This window comes from Phodopus roborovskii, unplaced genomic scaffold (assembly GCF_943737965.1).
Source record: "Phodopus roborovskii unplaced genomic scaffold, PHOROB, whole genome shotgun sequence".
In the NCBI taxonomy this organism is placed as follows: Eukaryota; Metazoa; Chordata; class Mammalia; order Rodentia; family Cricetidae; genus Phodopus; species Phodopus roborovskii.
This window is the reverse complement of record NW_026125295.1, coordinates 6999343-7012100: the sequence shown is the minus strand read 5'-3', so window position 1 is coordinate 7012100 and position 12758 is coordinate 6999343. Positions and strand designations below refer to the sequence as shown.

General features: G+C 50.1%; 1 protein-coding gene across 1 annotated transcript in view; it reads right to left on the bottom strand.

The window, feature by feature from the left end:
• Positions 1-12758, bottom strand: part of Itga9 (integrin subunit alpha 9) — a 289334-nt gene that overhangs the window by 49545 nt on the left and 227031 nt on the right. Inside the window, exons 21-23 of the mRNA XM_051202213.1 lie at positions 10939-11028; positions 9216-9324; positions 4932-5039 (exon numbers count right to left, since the gene is read on the bottom strand). Coding sequence (XP_051058170.1) covers positions 4932-5039; positions 9216-9324; positions 10939-11028 — 307 coding nt within the window. The remainder of the gene's footprint in view (positions 1-4931; positions 5040-9215; positions 9325-10938; positions 11029-12758) is intronic.

Here is a 12758-nt window from a genome sequence, read left to right as displayed (position 1 = left end):
ACTGTGACATGTCAGCTTCCTGCCCCCTTCCTCCTCCCCTGCCTGCCCCCTTCCTCCTCCCCTGCCTACCCCCTTCCTTCTCCCCTTCCTTCCTCCCTGCCTGCCCCTTCCTCCTCCCCTGCCTGCTCTCCCTCCTCCCCTGCCTGCCCCCTTCCTCCTCCCCTTCCTTTCTCCCTGCCTGCCCCCTTCCTTCCTCCCTACCGTCCCCTTCCTTCCTCCCCTGCCTGCTCTCCCTCCTCCCCTGCCTGCCCCCTTCCTCCTCCCCTGCCTTCCTCCCTACCGTCCCCTTCCTTCCTCCCCTGCCTACCCCCTTCCTTCTCCCCTTCCTTCCTCCCTGCCTGCCCCTTCCTCCTCCCCTGCCTGCTCTCCCTCCTCCCCTGCCTACCCCCTTCCTTCTCCCCCTTCCTCCTCCCCCTGCCTGCCCCCTTCCTCCTCCCCTGCCTGCTCTCCCTCCTCCCCTGCCTGCTCTCCCTCCTCCCCTGCCTGCTCTCCCTCCTCCCCTGCCTGCTCCCTTCCTCCTCCCCTGCCTGCTCTCCCTCCTCCCCTGCCTGCCCCCTTCCTCCTCCCCTGCCTGCTCCCCAGCTGCACCTTCCCTGTCATTATGGTCACTGAAACCATAAGCTCAAATAATTCTCTTCCTCAGGTTGTCCTTGGCCATTTTGTCACTGCAGCAGGGAAGTGACTGCCATCCATATCTGTCAACCCTTTCTTCAGGATTTGTCATTGCCTCAGAGGATGGGCCTCCTGTCCAAAGATTATGAAAATATTCAGTACTTTCCATGCTTTAAAAAAAAAAAAAAGGGAAAAGGAAAAAACAACCATGTAGCATTTAATAGCATTGGTCTGCAGCATACAGGTTTTCTGGGATTTCTTCCCAAACGGATAGCCAGCTGTCTTTACCTTGTTTGCTAAATGGTCTTTATACAGATTCCACCTCTGGGAGCTATCTCTCCTCCCCCTTCTTCTGTCCCTTGTCCATATCCTCTTCCAGAGAGCACACAGGGTCTTGGAGGCTTTGACCATGTCTACTCCTGAGAGGAGCAAGTGTGATTAGCACTAAGCCAACGGCCCTCATTGGCTTTGCTTGTCAACAAGATACAGCCTAGAGTCATCTGAGAAGGGCGTCCCAACTGGGGGATTGTCAGTCTATGGGGGACTGTCATCAATAATTGACATAAGAGGTCCCAGCCCATGGTGGGCGGCACCATTCCACGGAACAGTGGAAAGCTAGCTAAGTATGAACCTGGGAGCCAGCCAGCCAGCCAGCCAGCAGGGTTTCTCCGTGGTCTCTATTTCAAGGTCCTTCCTTGACTTCCTGTCCTGATTTCCCTCAGTGATGGGCTGTGTCCTGGAAGTGTGAGCCAAACCAACCCTTTCCTCACCCAGCAACAGAAAGGAAATTAGAACATTACCCAAATCCCCTGACTGAAATCCCAGTTCCATTTCCATAACCCAGAAGGACGTGGGAGGAAGGTCACAATCTTAGCCAATCACACCCGATCTATCGTTCTGAGTGGTCTCAGGTCCCACAGTGCAAGAAGGGGATAGGACATGCTCCACCCTCACTTCCAGAAAACATGGGCCCCAAGACCAAGGGTGAGCTCCGGGCCTCTGAGGAAAGCGTCTGGGACCCTTGCCCATCGCTGCAGTGTGCCACTCACGTGACTGCTTCTGGTCCCTTCATCACTCTATCATCCAGTGAGGGCTCTCCATAGGAACAGAGCCTCAACACTCGCTGTCTGGGAATTTGCTTTCCTCTCTCATGCTGATGCTCACGGCTGGCCATTCACCGGAGTTAGCCTCTGGGGATTCTGGGACTGACCACACCCTAAATATTGTTTTGGAAAACCTAAGGGTTTGGTTCTGTGAACTGAAAACCCAGAATGCATCCAGCTCCCCTTTCTTCTCGAGAGTTTCAGGGTCACCAGTCCCACTCACAGACAAGTCACTCTGAAACCCCTGGGAAAACCTCACACATATCCGTGGACAGTAGCTCACTAAAAAGAACACACGTGGTTCTGAGATGCCGTCACCATCCAAGAGACTTAGTGCTCTCTCTGACTTGGCGCATGGTTAGCTCCTCTCACCTCGTGGGGTTGGTGTCTCATTATAACACTGTAGATGTTCATGTGAACAGCTCTTACAGAATTGTGTACCACACAAAAACACTATTCTCCCAGACGCTGGGGACAAAGGCAGGGCACCGGTTTCTATGTTAATAACAGTTAAGGAGAGGGGTGGGTCGATTCAGTGGTAGAACAAATGCTTTGCATGTACAAGGCCCTGGGTTCAATCCTCAGCACTAAAAATAAAAAGCAAGAAGACAGAAATGTGTTCTTTGCCAAGCTCAAGCTAAGGTCAGCTGTTGGTACACAACAGCCAGGGGATTGTCTTCTGCCAGTTTGGCAGGTCCCACAGACAAGGACACAGCACAGGACACACATGGACTAGTATGAGGCAAACGAGCAACTCAGCAGGCAGCCCAGGGACCAGGGCTAGCTCAGCACTTAACATTCACATGGTTTATTCTCGGGCCCATGTGACCCGAGAGGATGCCAATGCCAGAAACCATGACTGCATCACACAAGGCTTCCCAAACCTCCACCCTGTGGGCAGTGTCTTTCAACTCTAGGCCTAAACATGTCACAGGCCATGGGCTCGCTGCCCTGCTTTACAAAGCATGTATGGAGAGAGTGTCTCTCTGGCTGGTGGCCTGTCCCTCCCATGCTTTCCTGATCCCCTCAACCCAGCCTGCATGTGCTTTCCTGTGTGGTTACTCCCAACAGTTCTGTGTCTTCCATCCTTCCCAGGGAACTCAGAGAGAAGTGGTTGCCTCATTTTCCATATCCCAGGAGATTAAACCATCTGTTCAACAACAGAAAGTCAAGTCACTGGGCAAAGGGATTCTGTTTTCAGTATGTCCCCTGAACTTACTCACAGCGTTAGTAACTGCTTTAGAAGGTAGACTTGTTCTCACGGTCCACAGATATTTTCTGAACATCTATAATGCAGTCTGAGCACTGTACTAAGCCCCAGAGAGATAGAGTGCGGTTCACATATAAACAGAAATCTCTGTCCTATGTTATAGGGAACAGGCACGAGGCAGCTTAAGTGGCCTCATAAGAAAACAGATGTCAGCTTGGTGACAAGGCCGAATGTGAGCAGGGAAGAGGGATGAGGAGGGTCAAGGCAGAGGCTGCAGGAGGGTCTCAATGATAAGGTGATGATTGATGTACTGGAGGAGGAGGCCATGTGGATGTCTGGGGAAAGGAGATTATCTGCAACCAGCAAGGAGGCTGGAGGAGAGGAGACTGGGCAGGAGGAGGTGGGCACGAGTGACAGGTGATAGAGCATGGGGGACAGCTGAGCTATGGGGAGGAGAAAGGTACAGGGAGGTGATGGGAGATGTCATTCTGTAAATACGTTTCTCTTATTGGCTAATGAATAAAGCCCTGTTGGCCAATAGGAAAGCAAGATAGGCGGGACTAGGAGACAAGGAAGATTCGGGGAGAGGTAGGAAGAAAGCCAACATGTAGGACCAAGAAAGCAGAGGTCCGGATCCTCTCTCAGGTAAGCCAAGACCATGTGGAAATACTTAGATGAATAGAAATGTGCTAATATTTAAGACAGAGCTAGCCAATAAGAAATGCTAGTAACAGGCCAACAGTTTTATATCTAATACAGCATCTCTGTGTGTTATTTGAGACTTGCGCGGCTGTGGGACCAGGCTGGCGGGAAAGCCGCTAGTAACAGGGAGGTTTTATACAGAGGTGTGTCAGTCCCTAACCAAGGATGGACTGTAGGAGACCAGGGCAGAGACAGAACACTAGCGAAGGGGCCACTTCTACAACCTGAGTGACAGATGGCAGCATTTAACCCAGGGCTTTGGAAGCAAAGGTACAAACATCACTAAGACTGGCACTAAGGGGCACATGTTAGGTTTGCTTCAGTGCTGGATGTAAAGGTTATAAGAAAAGGAATTTAGGATGACCCAAGGCTTTTGACCCAGGCTATGGAGGACAGAGTGGCTGTTTGCTGAGATTATCGCAGCACGCCAGAAAGGTGCCAAGGTGTGAATGTGGTTTGTTCTCGATAAAACTCACCCCGGCGCTTAATGTGACAATGGTGCTTAAAGGTGGGGCCTTTGGTGGGTGACTGGGGTTCTGTGACTGAATGCTGGCACCTATATAGGAGGACAACAGCCCAGGGAAGCACACACTGAGACGTCTGTTAGGCACTGAGGTAGGCGGCTGGACGGAATCTGGCTGGACAGAAATTGATGGTATCATCAGCATAGCTCCATGAGTCTGGCTTAGCCCCCAGGGTAGGAGTGTAGACTAAAGGAGGCCTGAGCCCTTTGGAAGTTAGAGAGATGAGGTGGAAGTCAATGGGAAAGAGGAAACTGGGCCAAGACCCTCGGAGCCAAGGAGTATGTGTTAAGCAGGTGGGTAGCAATGACCACACATGGCTTATCAAGCGTCCCTAGTGATAGAGACAGCTACAGCCGATACAGGGTCAGGTGGCCTTGTAGTCTGCACAGGATCTTGAGTCTCTGCCTCAGCATCCACTTATCTTATCCACCAGTTTTTAATCCCTGGCTGTCAGTGTTCCTCTGAGAAGCTTCACAGAGGCTCTACTCAGAGAAATGCATTCACACGCACGGGACTGCCGATAGCCGTTGGGAGTTCCCAGAGGCACCGGAAGCCACCCTGGGAGATGAATTTATAACCATCCCCTCCTCATCCCTTCCAAGGTCTTATGGCATCAATGAAATTGTCTCAATACAGAAACGCGTGTCTTTCTTTGGGCCTCCCCTGGTGTGTCTCCAAAGTCAGTTTGACTTCCCGAGCCTTGTGAGTAGACGCCAGGGTGTGGAATACAACACGCAGCTCAAAGCTGAAACCATTATAGGGCACAAATGGAGGACTCACCACCATCTCCTGGACCTGAAACATCTCTGCGCCACCAGGTGACAGCCGGCTGGGGAAGGAGATGCTGACAGATGCCCCGGGAAGGGTGCTGGGGCCCGTGTTGTAGACCTGTGGGTTAGAGCACACAGCAAGTGTCAGTAAGACAACAGTCCTTCATGCCATGCCACCCTTCCTGTGCCCTAAGGGCTCTGAACCAAACACAGAAGCATCTAGGATGTGGCTTTATTTTTTAAGATAAGCTTTTAATTGAAACACAAGGACACCATTTAGATCCAACGTTAATTGAAATAGAATATTAAGTAATAGGGGAGTTCTAACAAATTGAGGATTTCCTTATCCTCTTCTTGCTAAAAATATATTTAACTTTAGATACTTTTACTCCCAGAGGACAGTTGGTAGGAACCCAGATATCAAACAAACAAACAAAAAGACCCCCAAACAACAACAAAAACAAACCAAAACCATTCAGGGTTTGTCGCACTCTAATGTGACACCAGAACTATCTCTGGGGTGTGCTCAAACACCGATGGGTGGTGTGGGGAGAGCCACGCCCAGACTCTCTGATGCAGTTGGTCTGAGTGGGGGTACACCTACATTTCCCAGGAGACACTGCACCCAGGAGTAATCTCTGAGGTCCAGTGGCCTGGGCCAAACTCTTTTCTTTTCAGTTTGAGATAATGATGACCTTCAGTGACCACGGGGCTGTCCCCGAATGAAGTGATCTGATTTCTACAAAGGGCTGGGGCACGTGCCGCCCGGGTCCTTCTCCCGACACAGTGTGAGGACATCTGTGCATCTCCTCTTGAGCTCAGTGTCTGATCCTGCCCAACCTGGTCCCCGTCCCTTCTCCACCATCTTCGTCTGTATCTCAAAGCCAAGCAAGAAGGGGGAAGAAAGAGCCACAAGGGGACGGACGCGGGTGAGGTAACAGCAAAGCCTGCAAATTAAACCCAGGGCAGAAAGAGAGCACCAGGAGCAATTTAGAAAACGGGTACAGTTATAAGAGTGGAACGTAGATTAATGGTTGCCCAGGTGAGTTTATAATGTATTGCTCAGGTGGACACATTATAACGATCACAAGTGGGTGGGGTTGGAATCCACATGCTGTAACAGAGTAACAAAGACTGGAATGCAGAGTTCCACATTTACTGAATGTTTGAACCCACTGTTGTGATCTATTGTTCAAGAGAAGATTCCTTCTGTAAGATTGTCACAACTGACAATGTACCTAACTACCCAAGAGCTCTCTCGCACCATTCAATAAAATTGTGAATGCAGGGGAAACATTCCCTGAGGAAATTAAAGCGCTACCCCAGTGAACACATGTCTGATGAAGTGAACAGGCTGCGAGCAGAGATGCACTTTGGAGACACAGGAGACCCATGTTTTCATGCTTGCTAACAGCACTCAGTCTACAGCTCATGGGTGGAGGACTGGCTTCGGCTCTCAAATCTTACTGCTTCGGAGTTATATTCCACATGGGGAAAGCTGCTCTAGGCTGATTCCTCTGGTGAGTCTTCATTTCTGTCCCTGTTGCTGTGGTAGAATAGACTTACAGAGACAAAGTAGAGATGGTGTTTATTGTAGCTCATGATTTCAGGTTAAAGCATACTGTCTCAGAGAAGAGACCTGGGAACGGCTAGTCATTACCACGTCTATATGCAAGAACAGAGGACAGTGAGCAAATGTATGCAGACGAGCACTCAACTCCCTTCCTCTCACACAATCCAGGATCCTCTGCCCAGGGAATGATGTCACCTACAGTGGACAGGTCTTCCCATATCACTTAACAATACGAAGGTAATCTCCCAGAGACATGTCCAGTGGCCAACCTAATTATAGACAATCACCCACTGAGACTCAGTCCCCAGGTTATTCTGAGACTGTGTCTAGTTGACAATTAAACTAACTGCCCCATGTCCAGGGACAGTACACTGAAAACCAGTGGCAAGTCAGACACCATCCACCCATGCATTCACTTGTCCATCTTTCCTCCCGCCGCCCACCGACCCACCCATCAGTCCTTTCCTTCTATCCTCTAAACAGGCACTAATATTCAGTATCTGTATAAATGTGGTATTTTATGTAGCTAGCATTCCTCTTGCCTTTTTCAGTCAGACCTTTTCTTTTCTTTTTTTTTTTTACTTTTTATGACACTGTCTGGGTCATTTGAGCCTTTCTAAATAATTCTCTTGTCTTCATCCTGTATTTCAAGAGAAGAAAGGATGTAAATCATGAAAATAAAATAAATCTACCTGGTGTTTGCTTCCTATCCAGCCGGGAGGCGCAAAGGGAAACAATAATCGGGCCCTGAGACGTGCTTTTGGAACGCGGAGGCACAATCACAGCTGTCACTCTACAGTCTCCACAGTGAACCCTGAACCCTCTTTCCTGGTCTCCTCCGTAAATCAAGGGCAGGGGTGACAGCGGGCTTAGCTAGTCAAGGACGCATCCCCTCTAAGCTGGAAACATATGTTATCCATCTTGGTTCCGGGGCTCTCCTTGCCCAGAGGACGCTCTAGTTGGAGGGAGATTATTGTCTGTGACCACCCCCCCAAACGCTTTAGCTTCATCCTCGGGGCCCTTGCCCCATCATTATTTGTTATGCCTTATGTCCACTTCGGAGGAACCACAGACAAGGAGATGGTTGTTTGGCCAAGGTAGGGACTACCACACAGGGAGACTCTCCTTTCCATGCAGGAGGATGGGCAGGCAGGGGAAAGCCCTGGAGGCCGAGCCCAGGACTGGAGATGCTCACTGAACAAGAGAGGCCAGTTCTTCTTGTGTTTTCCAGTTAATGCCAGTCCCCGTCCAGGCTTGCCTCCCCTAGCTCTGGGACCATGCTGCACATCCAAATTTCCCTGTACTCACCCCTTAAACGACACAGACTAGCCAATGCGGAGGCTCTCTTGGCGTCACACCCACTGCTCATGTTGAAAAGCTAGCCTTAGAATCCCTATTCTCAAAGCAAAGACCAGCAAACTAGGCCTCACAGACCGAACCTGGCCTAGTGCCTACTCTTGTATGGCATGCAAGAGATGGGAGACGTCATTCTGTATATGTTTCTCATACTGGTTAATGAATAAAGCACTGTTGGCCAATAGGAAAGCAAGATAGGCGGGACTAGGAGACAAGGAGGAAAGAGGAAGTAGGAAGGAGGGTCAAGATGGAGAGTCTGGAGAAGGTAGAACCACCAGCCGCCTCTCGCTGGTAAGACCACGTGGAAATACATAGAAATGGGTTAATAATTAACACAGAGCTAGATGATAAGAAACTAACACTGGGCCAACAGAATTATATCTAATACAGAGTCTCAGTTTGTTATTTGGGGCTGGTGCGGCGGGGGGACAAGACTCGGCGGCGGGCAGAAAAAACTCTACTCGTTACATGCAAGCTAAGGACAGTTACATCATGAAATTTCTGGGGGGGGGGGAAATCAGAGTAACATTCCATGGCGCATAAAAGATGCATGCAAAGTAAATCTCAATGCACAGTTGAAACATCAATATCTTTCCTTGTGACTACCTTTCAGCAGGTATCACCAAGGCTGTGCAGCCCACAGGGCCTGCAATAGTTACTTTCTGGCTCTTTCAAAAAAGCCTGCAACCTCTGAGAGAGGGACAATGGTCTTCTGATGTCTATAGATCACACACCCAGTAGACCCGTGGAGCCGATGCCTAGGAAGCCCAGTCCCCCCGGGGCCCTCTGCTGGGCCAGTGCACTTCCCAAGGTGCATGGACTCACAGGGTCTACTCTCAGAAAACTTCTGGATGGCTGGTCCCCACGGGAAGAAGACTTCAACTAAGTCAGCGTGAAAATCCCGGAGGAAAGGGACCTGCCGAGTCCTGGAGGCTCTCCTAAAGCTCTTAAAGTGGGGGATTATGGCGAATACAAGCCTCCTGACAAAGCTCTTGTCCTCAACCTGTGGGCTGCAACCCCCACAAGGGTCACGTGTCAGATCATGCACATCAGAGTCACATTACAAAGATTCATAACAGCAGCAGAATTACAGTTATGAAGTAGCAATGAAGTAATTTTGCGGTTGGGGGTCAGCGCAACATGAGGAACGGTATTAAAGGGTCGCAGCGTTAGGGAGGTGGAGAAACACCGTTCTTTGGTGTAGCTGCAAAGCCTGAAAAGCACGGAGATCTTCAACTTTGTAGTTATCTTTCTCTCAATATCTCTGTCCCCACAATACCCCATACCCGAAAAAGACTGGAACGCTTCCACCAGCAAGAAAACAAAAGCTGACCCTTTGCCAGGGACACGCCCGTGGGTGGGTACCTGGAGAGTGATGTTGAGGGGTTGGAAATGACACTCCTGGTCATCTAGTTGAAGGAAGTTGGATGCATCCACAGACTCGCCATACACAAAGGACGTTGGGGACACAATTCTGAAAGAGGAAAGCATGAACTCTGTCATTCCACCTGAGGTCACTGCTGGGCTGAGAACTCAAATATCGCCTCTCTTTCACGAGTGTGTCCCACAGATTTCTTCCTTGCTGGGTGCTCACTTCTCCGTCCTGTCAGTAGACACAGCTGACACATGGCTTCCTAATGGACATTTTTTAGGCCACGCTAATAGGCTACCTAAACGTTATATACTGAGACTATATCTCTTTGTATGTATGTGTGCATCTGTTTGTTCTCATGAGTGAACGCATAGGTATAGAGGTCCGAGGTCAACACAGGTGTCCTCCTTCCCTCTCCACATGATTTCCTGAGACAGACACTCTCACTGAATGATCTGCTTGTGCTGGGGTTACGGATGCTCATGGTTAACCCTGACTCTTTATATGGGTCTGGGGGAATCTGAACTCAGATCGTTGTGCATTTATTTTGCAAGCACTTCATTGACTGAGCCATTTCCCCAGGCATCATCCTAATTATGTTTTTAAAACAGGTTTTAAAAATCAAAAGTATAGCTGGGTGTTGGTGGCGCAGGTCTTTAATCCCAGCATCACAGCCGGGTCTCCTAAGACCTTGACAACGTGACTGACCGAGTGTGTGTGTGGGAGGTGTTTGGACTTCATCCCCAAGGACAAGGCCTGGTTCTGGGCATTAGACAGGATGGGTAAATGAACCACATGGTTAAAAACAGAGCTGTGAACACAGGCAACATTCGACATGTTGCAAATACATCCTGCCAGTGCCTCGTGTATAAGGACCATGCTATGAAATGCCAGAATGAGGGCATGGCTCCTGGCTCTGCAGCGATGGCCCCTCCCTCCATGGAGCCGCATCTCCCTTCTGGACCAAGGCTTAGATCCAGAAGCACTGAAAACTGAGCCATGAGAACCTGAACTTTCGGGAAGTTCAGCTTGCATTTGTGTTAAGGATTCATTGAGTTGCCGTTTGATCTAAACCGATTGTGTGGCCCCCACTCCGCCTCTCTGCTATCGAAGAAGTATGCAATCTGTTTGCAGAAGCCGGAGACAGGAACTGGGTTCTCATTTTTCTAAGCTTGAGCTCTGGCTGGAAGCTGACTCAGGTCACTGCATGTCCCCACAGTCCACAGTCAACAGCCCTGCTTTCCAACAAAACCAGTGGCGCCGACTGGCTGTGGACTTCACCTGGACGGGCTGGCTTTGCTGTTGTGATAGCTGTCTGTCTGATCCAGACCACCACAGATGTCAGGCAGAGCTCTTTGTGGCTGCGCTTAAGGAGGTAACAGACACACGAGAAGCCAGAACTAACGATGGAACTGGTCAGAAGGGCAGCCTTCCCGCGAGCTGAGGTTTGAGGAGCAACCTCTGGCCTTGCAGCTTTTGGTTGATACTTTGGTCCCATAACCACGGTGCCTGCCACTAGATAGCTAGCGTTCTGGGGGGATTGCGTGTGCCAGGGATGGGTGTGCTAGGGATAGGTGCACATAAAGACACAGAACGTTCAGAGAAATTGTGGGCTCTGAACTCCTCACCTCACTTCCCGTGTTGCTAGCTACGTGCCTGGGTGGCAGGGAGCAGCATAAGCTGGCATTTCAGGGCACCCTGCGTTCTGATGCTTACCCAGCGATGGACGTGTCCACTTCATGCACCAATGGTACCGTCAGCGTGAGAGCATTGTCATGCAGGGCTTCGGAGCGCTCCATGTTTCCACTGTGTGGGAAGGGAAGGGTGAAGGGACGGTGTGGTCAATGCATGGCACTTAGCAGTTGGCTTGCCTGCTCCATGCTACACATCAACCCTTATAGTCTGCAGATTCACTTTATCTGCTCCCATTCTGTTTGTGGCAGAGACCCCTGTTTGGAGGCATGTACAGCGACACCGGGCGAGCAGCATACATGGGAGGTGACACTTTCGGGTTACACGCTATTGTAGTATGTGTCTGTCACTCAGTGTTGCTCTCCTTGGTAGTAGGTTTTAATCTGTGCATGTTTACCTTTCCTTTTCCTGGAGTATACTTGACATTTGTTATCATTGTGTATAGTTTTTGCATCAGGCTTAAAAAAAAACCTTCTTCCTTAGACTAAAAGGGGAATTGTAGTGGTGTCTTGCCTGTGAACTTGTAATGGTGGCCACACCCCTTTGGGCGTGGCTTCAGGCAGATGAAAGCAGAAAGAGGAAAGTTTGAGGCATGGTCTCAGTGTCTCTCACGGTCTTTCTCTTGGGTCTGTGTATCGGATCAGAAGGGCAGGGAAACACTCCTGGGGTTTTTATTGTCTGTGTAAGTTGTTCCCCAATAAACACCCATTTACCATTTATCTTGGGTCTAGTGAAATCATTACCTCTTTGCCTTCACGCCATCACCAAGGGAAGTCAAGTTAAGGACTTTAAACATCATATTCGTACTCAAGAGCAGAGAGAAGGATGCACTCATGTAGCTTTCTCCCATCTAACACAGTTCAGGATGCCCTGCCCAGGGTCTGCTCACAATGGGCTAGACCTTCCCACATCAATCAACAATCAAAGACACTTCCCTAGGCTAATCTGACCAAGAGAATCCTTACTTAGTGATTGTGGCAAGCTGACGGTTAACACCAACCAGCACAAACTGTGGCCACTGAAGGTAGGACATGGGCACCAGGAAGGATGTTTGTGGACATCTCACCATGAGCCCAGGGGCAGAGGTCTCACCACTGTGGACCTACAACAGAAGCTTGGGCATCTTACAGCCCCTCCGCCATGAGCTAGAGGGAGCTGAGCCTCCAGGCAGCTCAATGAACCCCCAAGCCAGGGCTCTACTCACTTCGATTCAGTAGCAAATTAAACCCCAGTCAGGACCGGGATGTGTATGCCATGGCGAGTGGCTACCTTGGGAAGACATATGCTCTTGGGTTATGATGGCTGAACCAATGGGACACTTAAGGTTGGCTCTGTCTCATGAAATGCACAAAGGGTCCCAAATGAAAGCAAAGCTTTTCCTTCTAGGAATGGAAGATGGGAGCCCCGAGGCCCTCCCTGTGAGATCTGGGCAGGGCTCATCTTACCCACACCCTAGGCATAGCTCCCAAACATCTGCTAGCCTCACCTGCTCTGCCCCCAACACGCCTTCCGCCTCCACCCAGCAAGTGCTGAATGGCAACAGTACTAAAATAGCTCTCACATCCTTTCTCCTCTCTCCTATTGTTCTGAGATAAAGATGCTCCATGACTCTGACCATTCAGGGCCACTGTCACTGCCCCTGGATCCACATCTGTCTTCCGTAAATGGGATGACATCAGCCCCTCACAGGGTGTCCACAGCACATGGCGGCAGGAGCAGGTGCCCACATGACTAGATCCCTTGCCTTGCCTTTTCCAGGGAATAATCTAAGCATTGGAATCACTGCCAGGGCCAGTCTAGAGGTGACTTCCTTGTCAATGCTGTTGGTGCAACCCTTGCCCCAT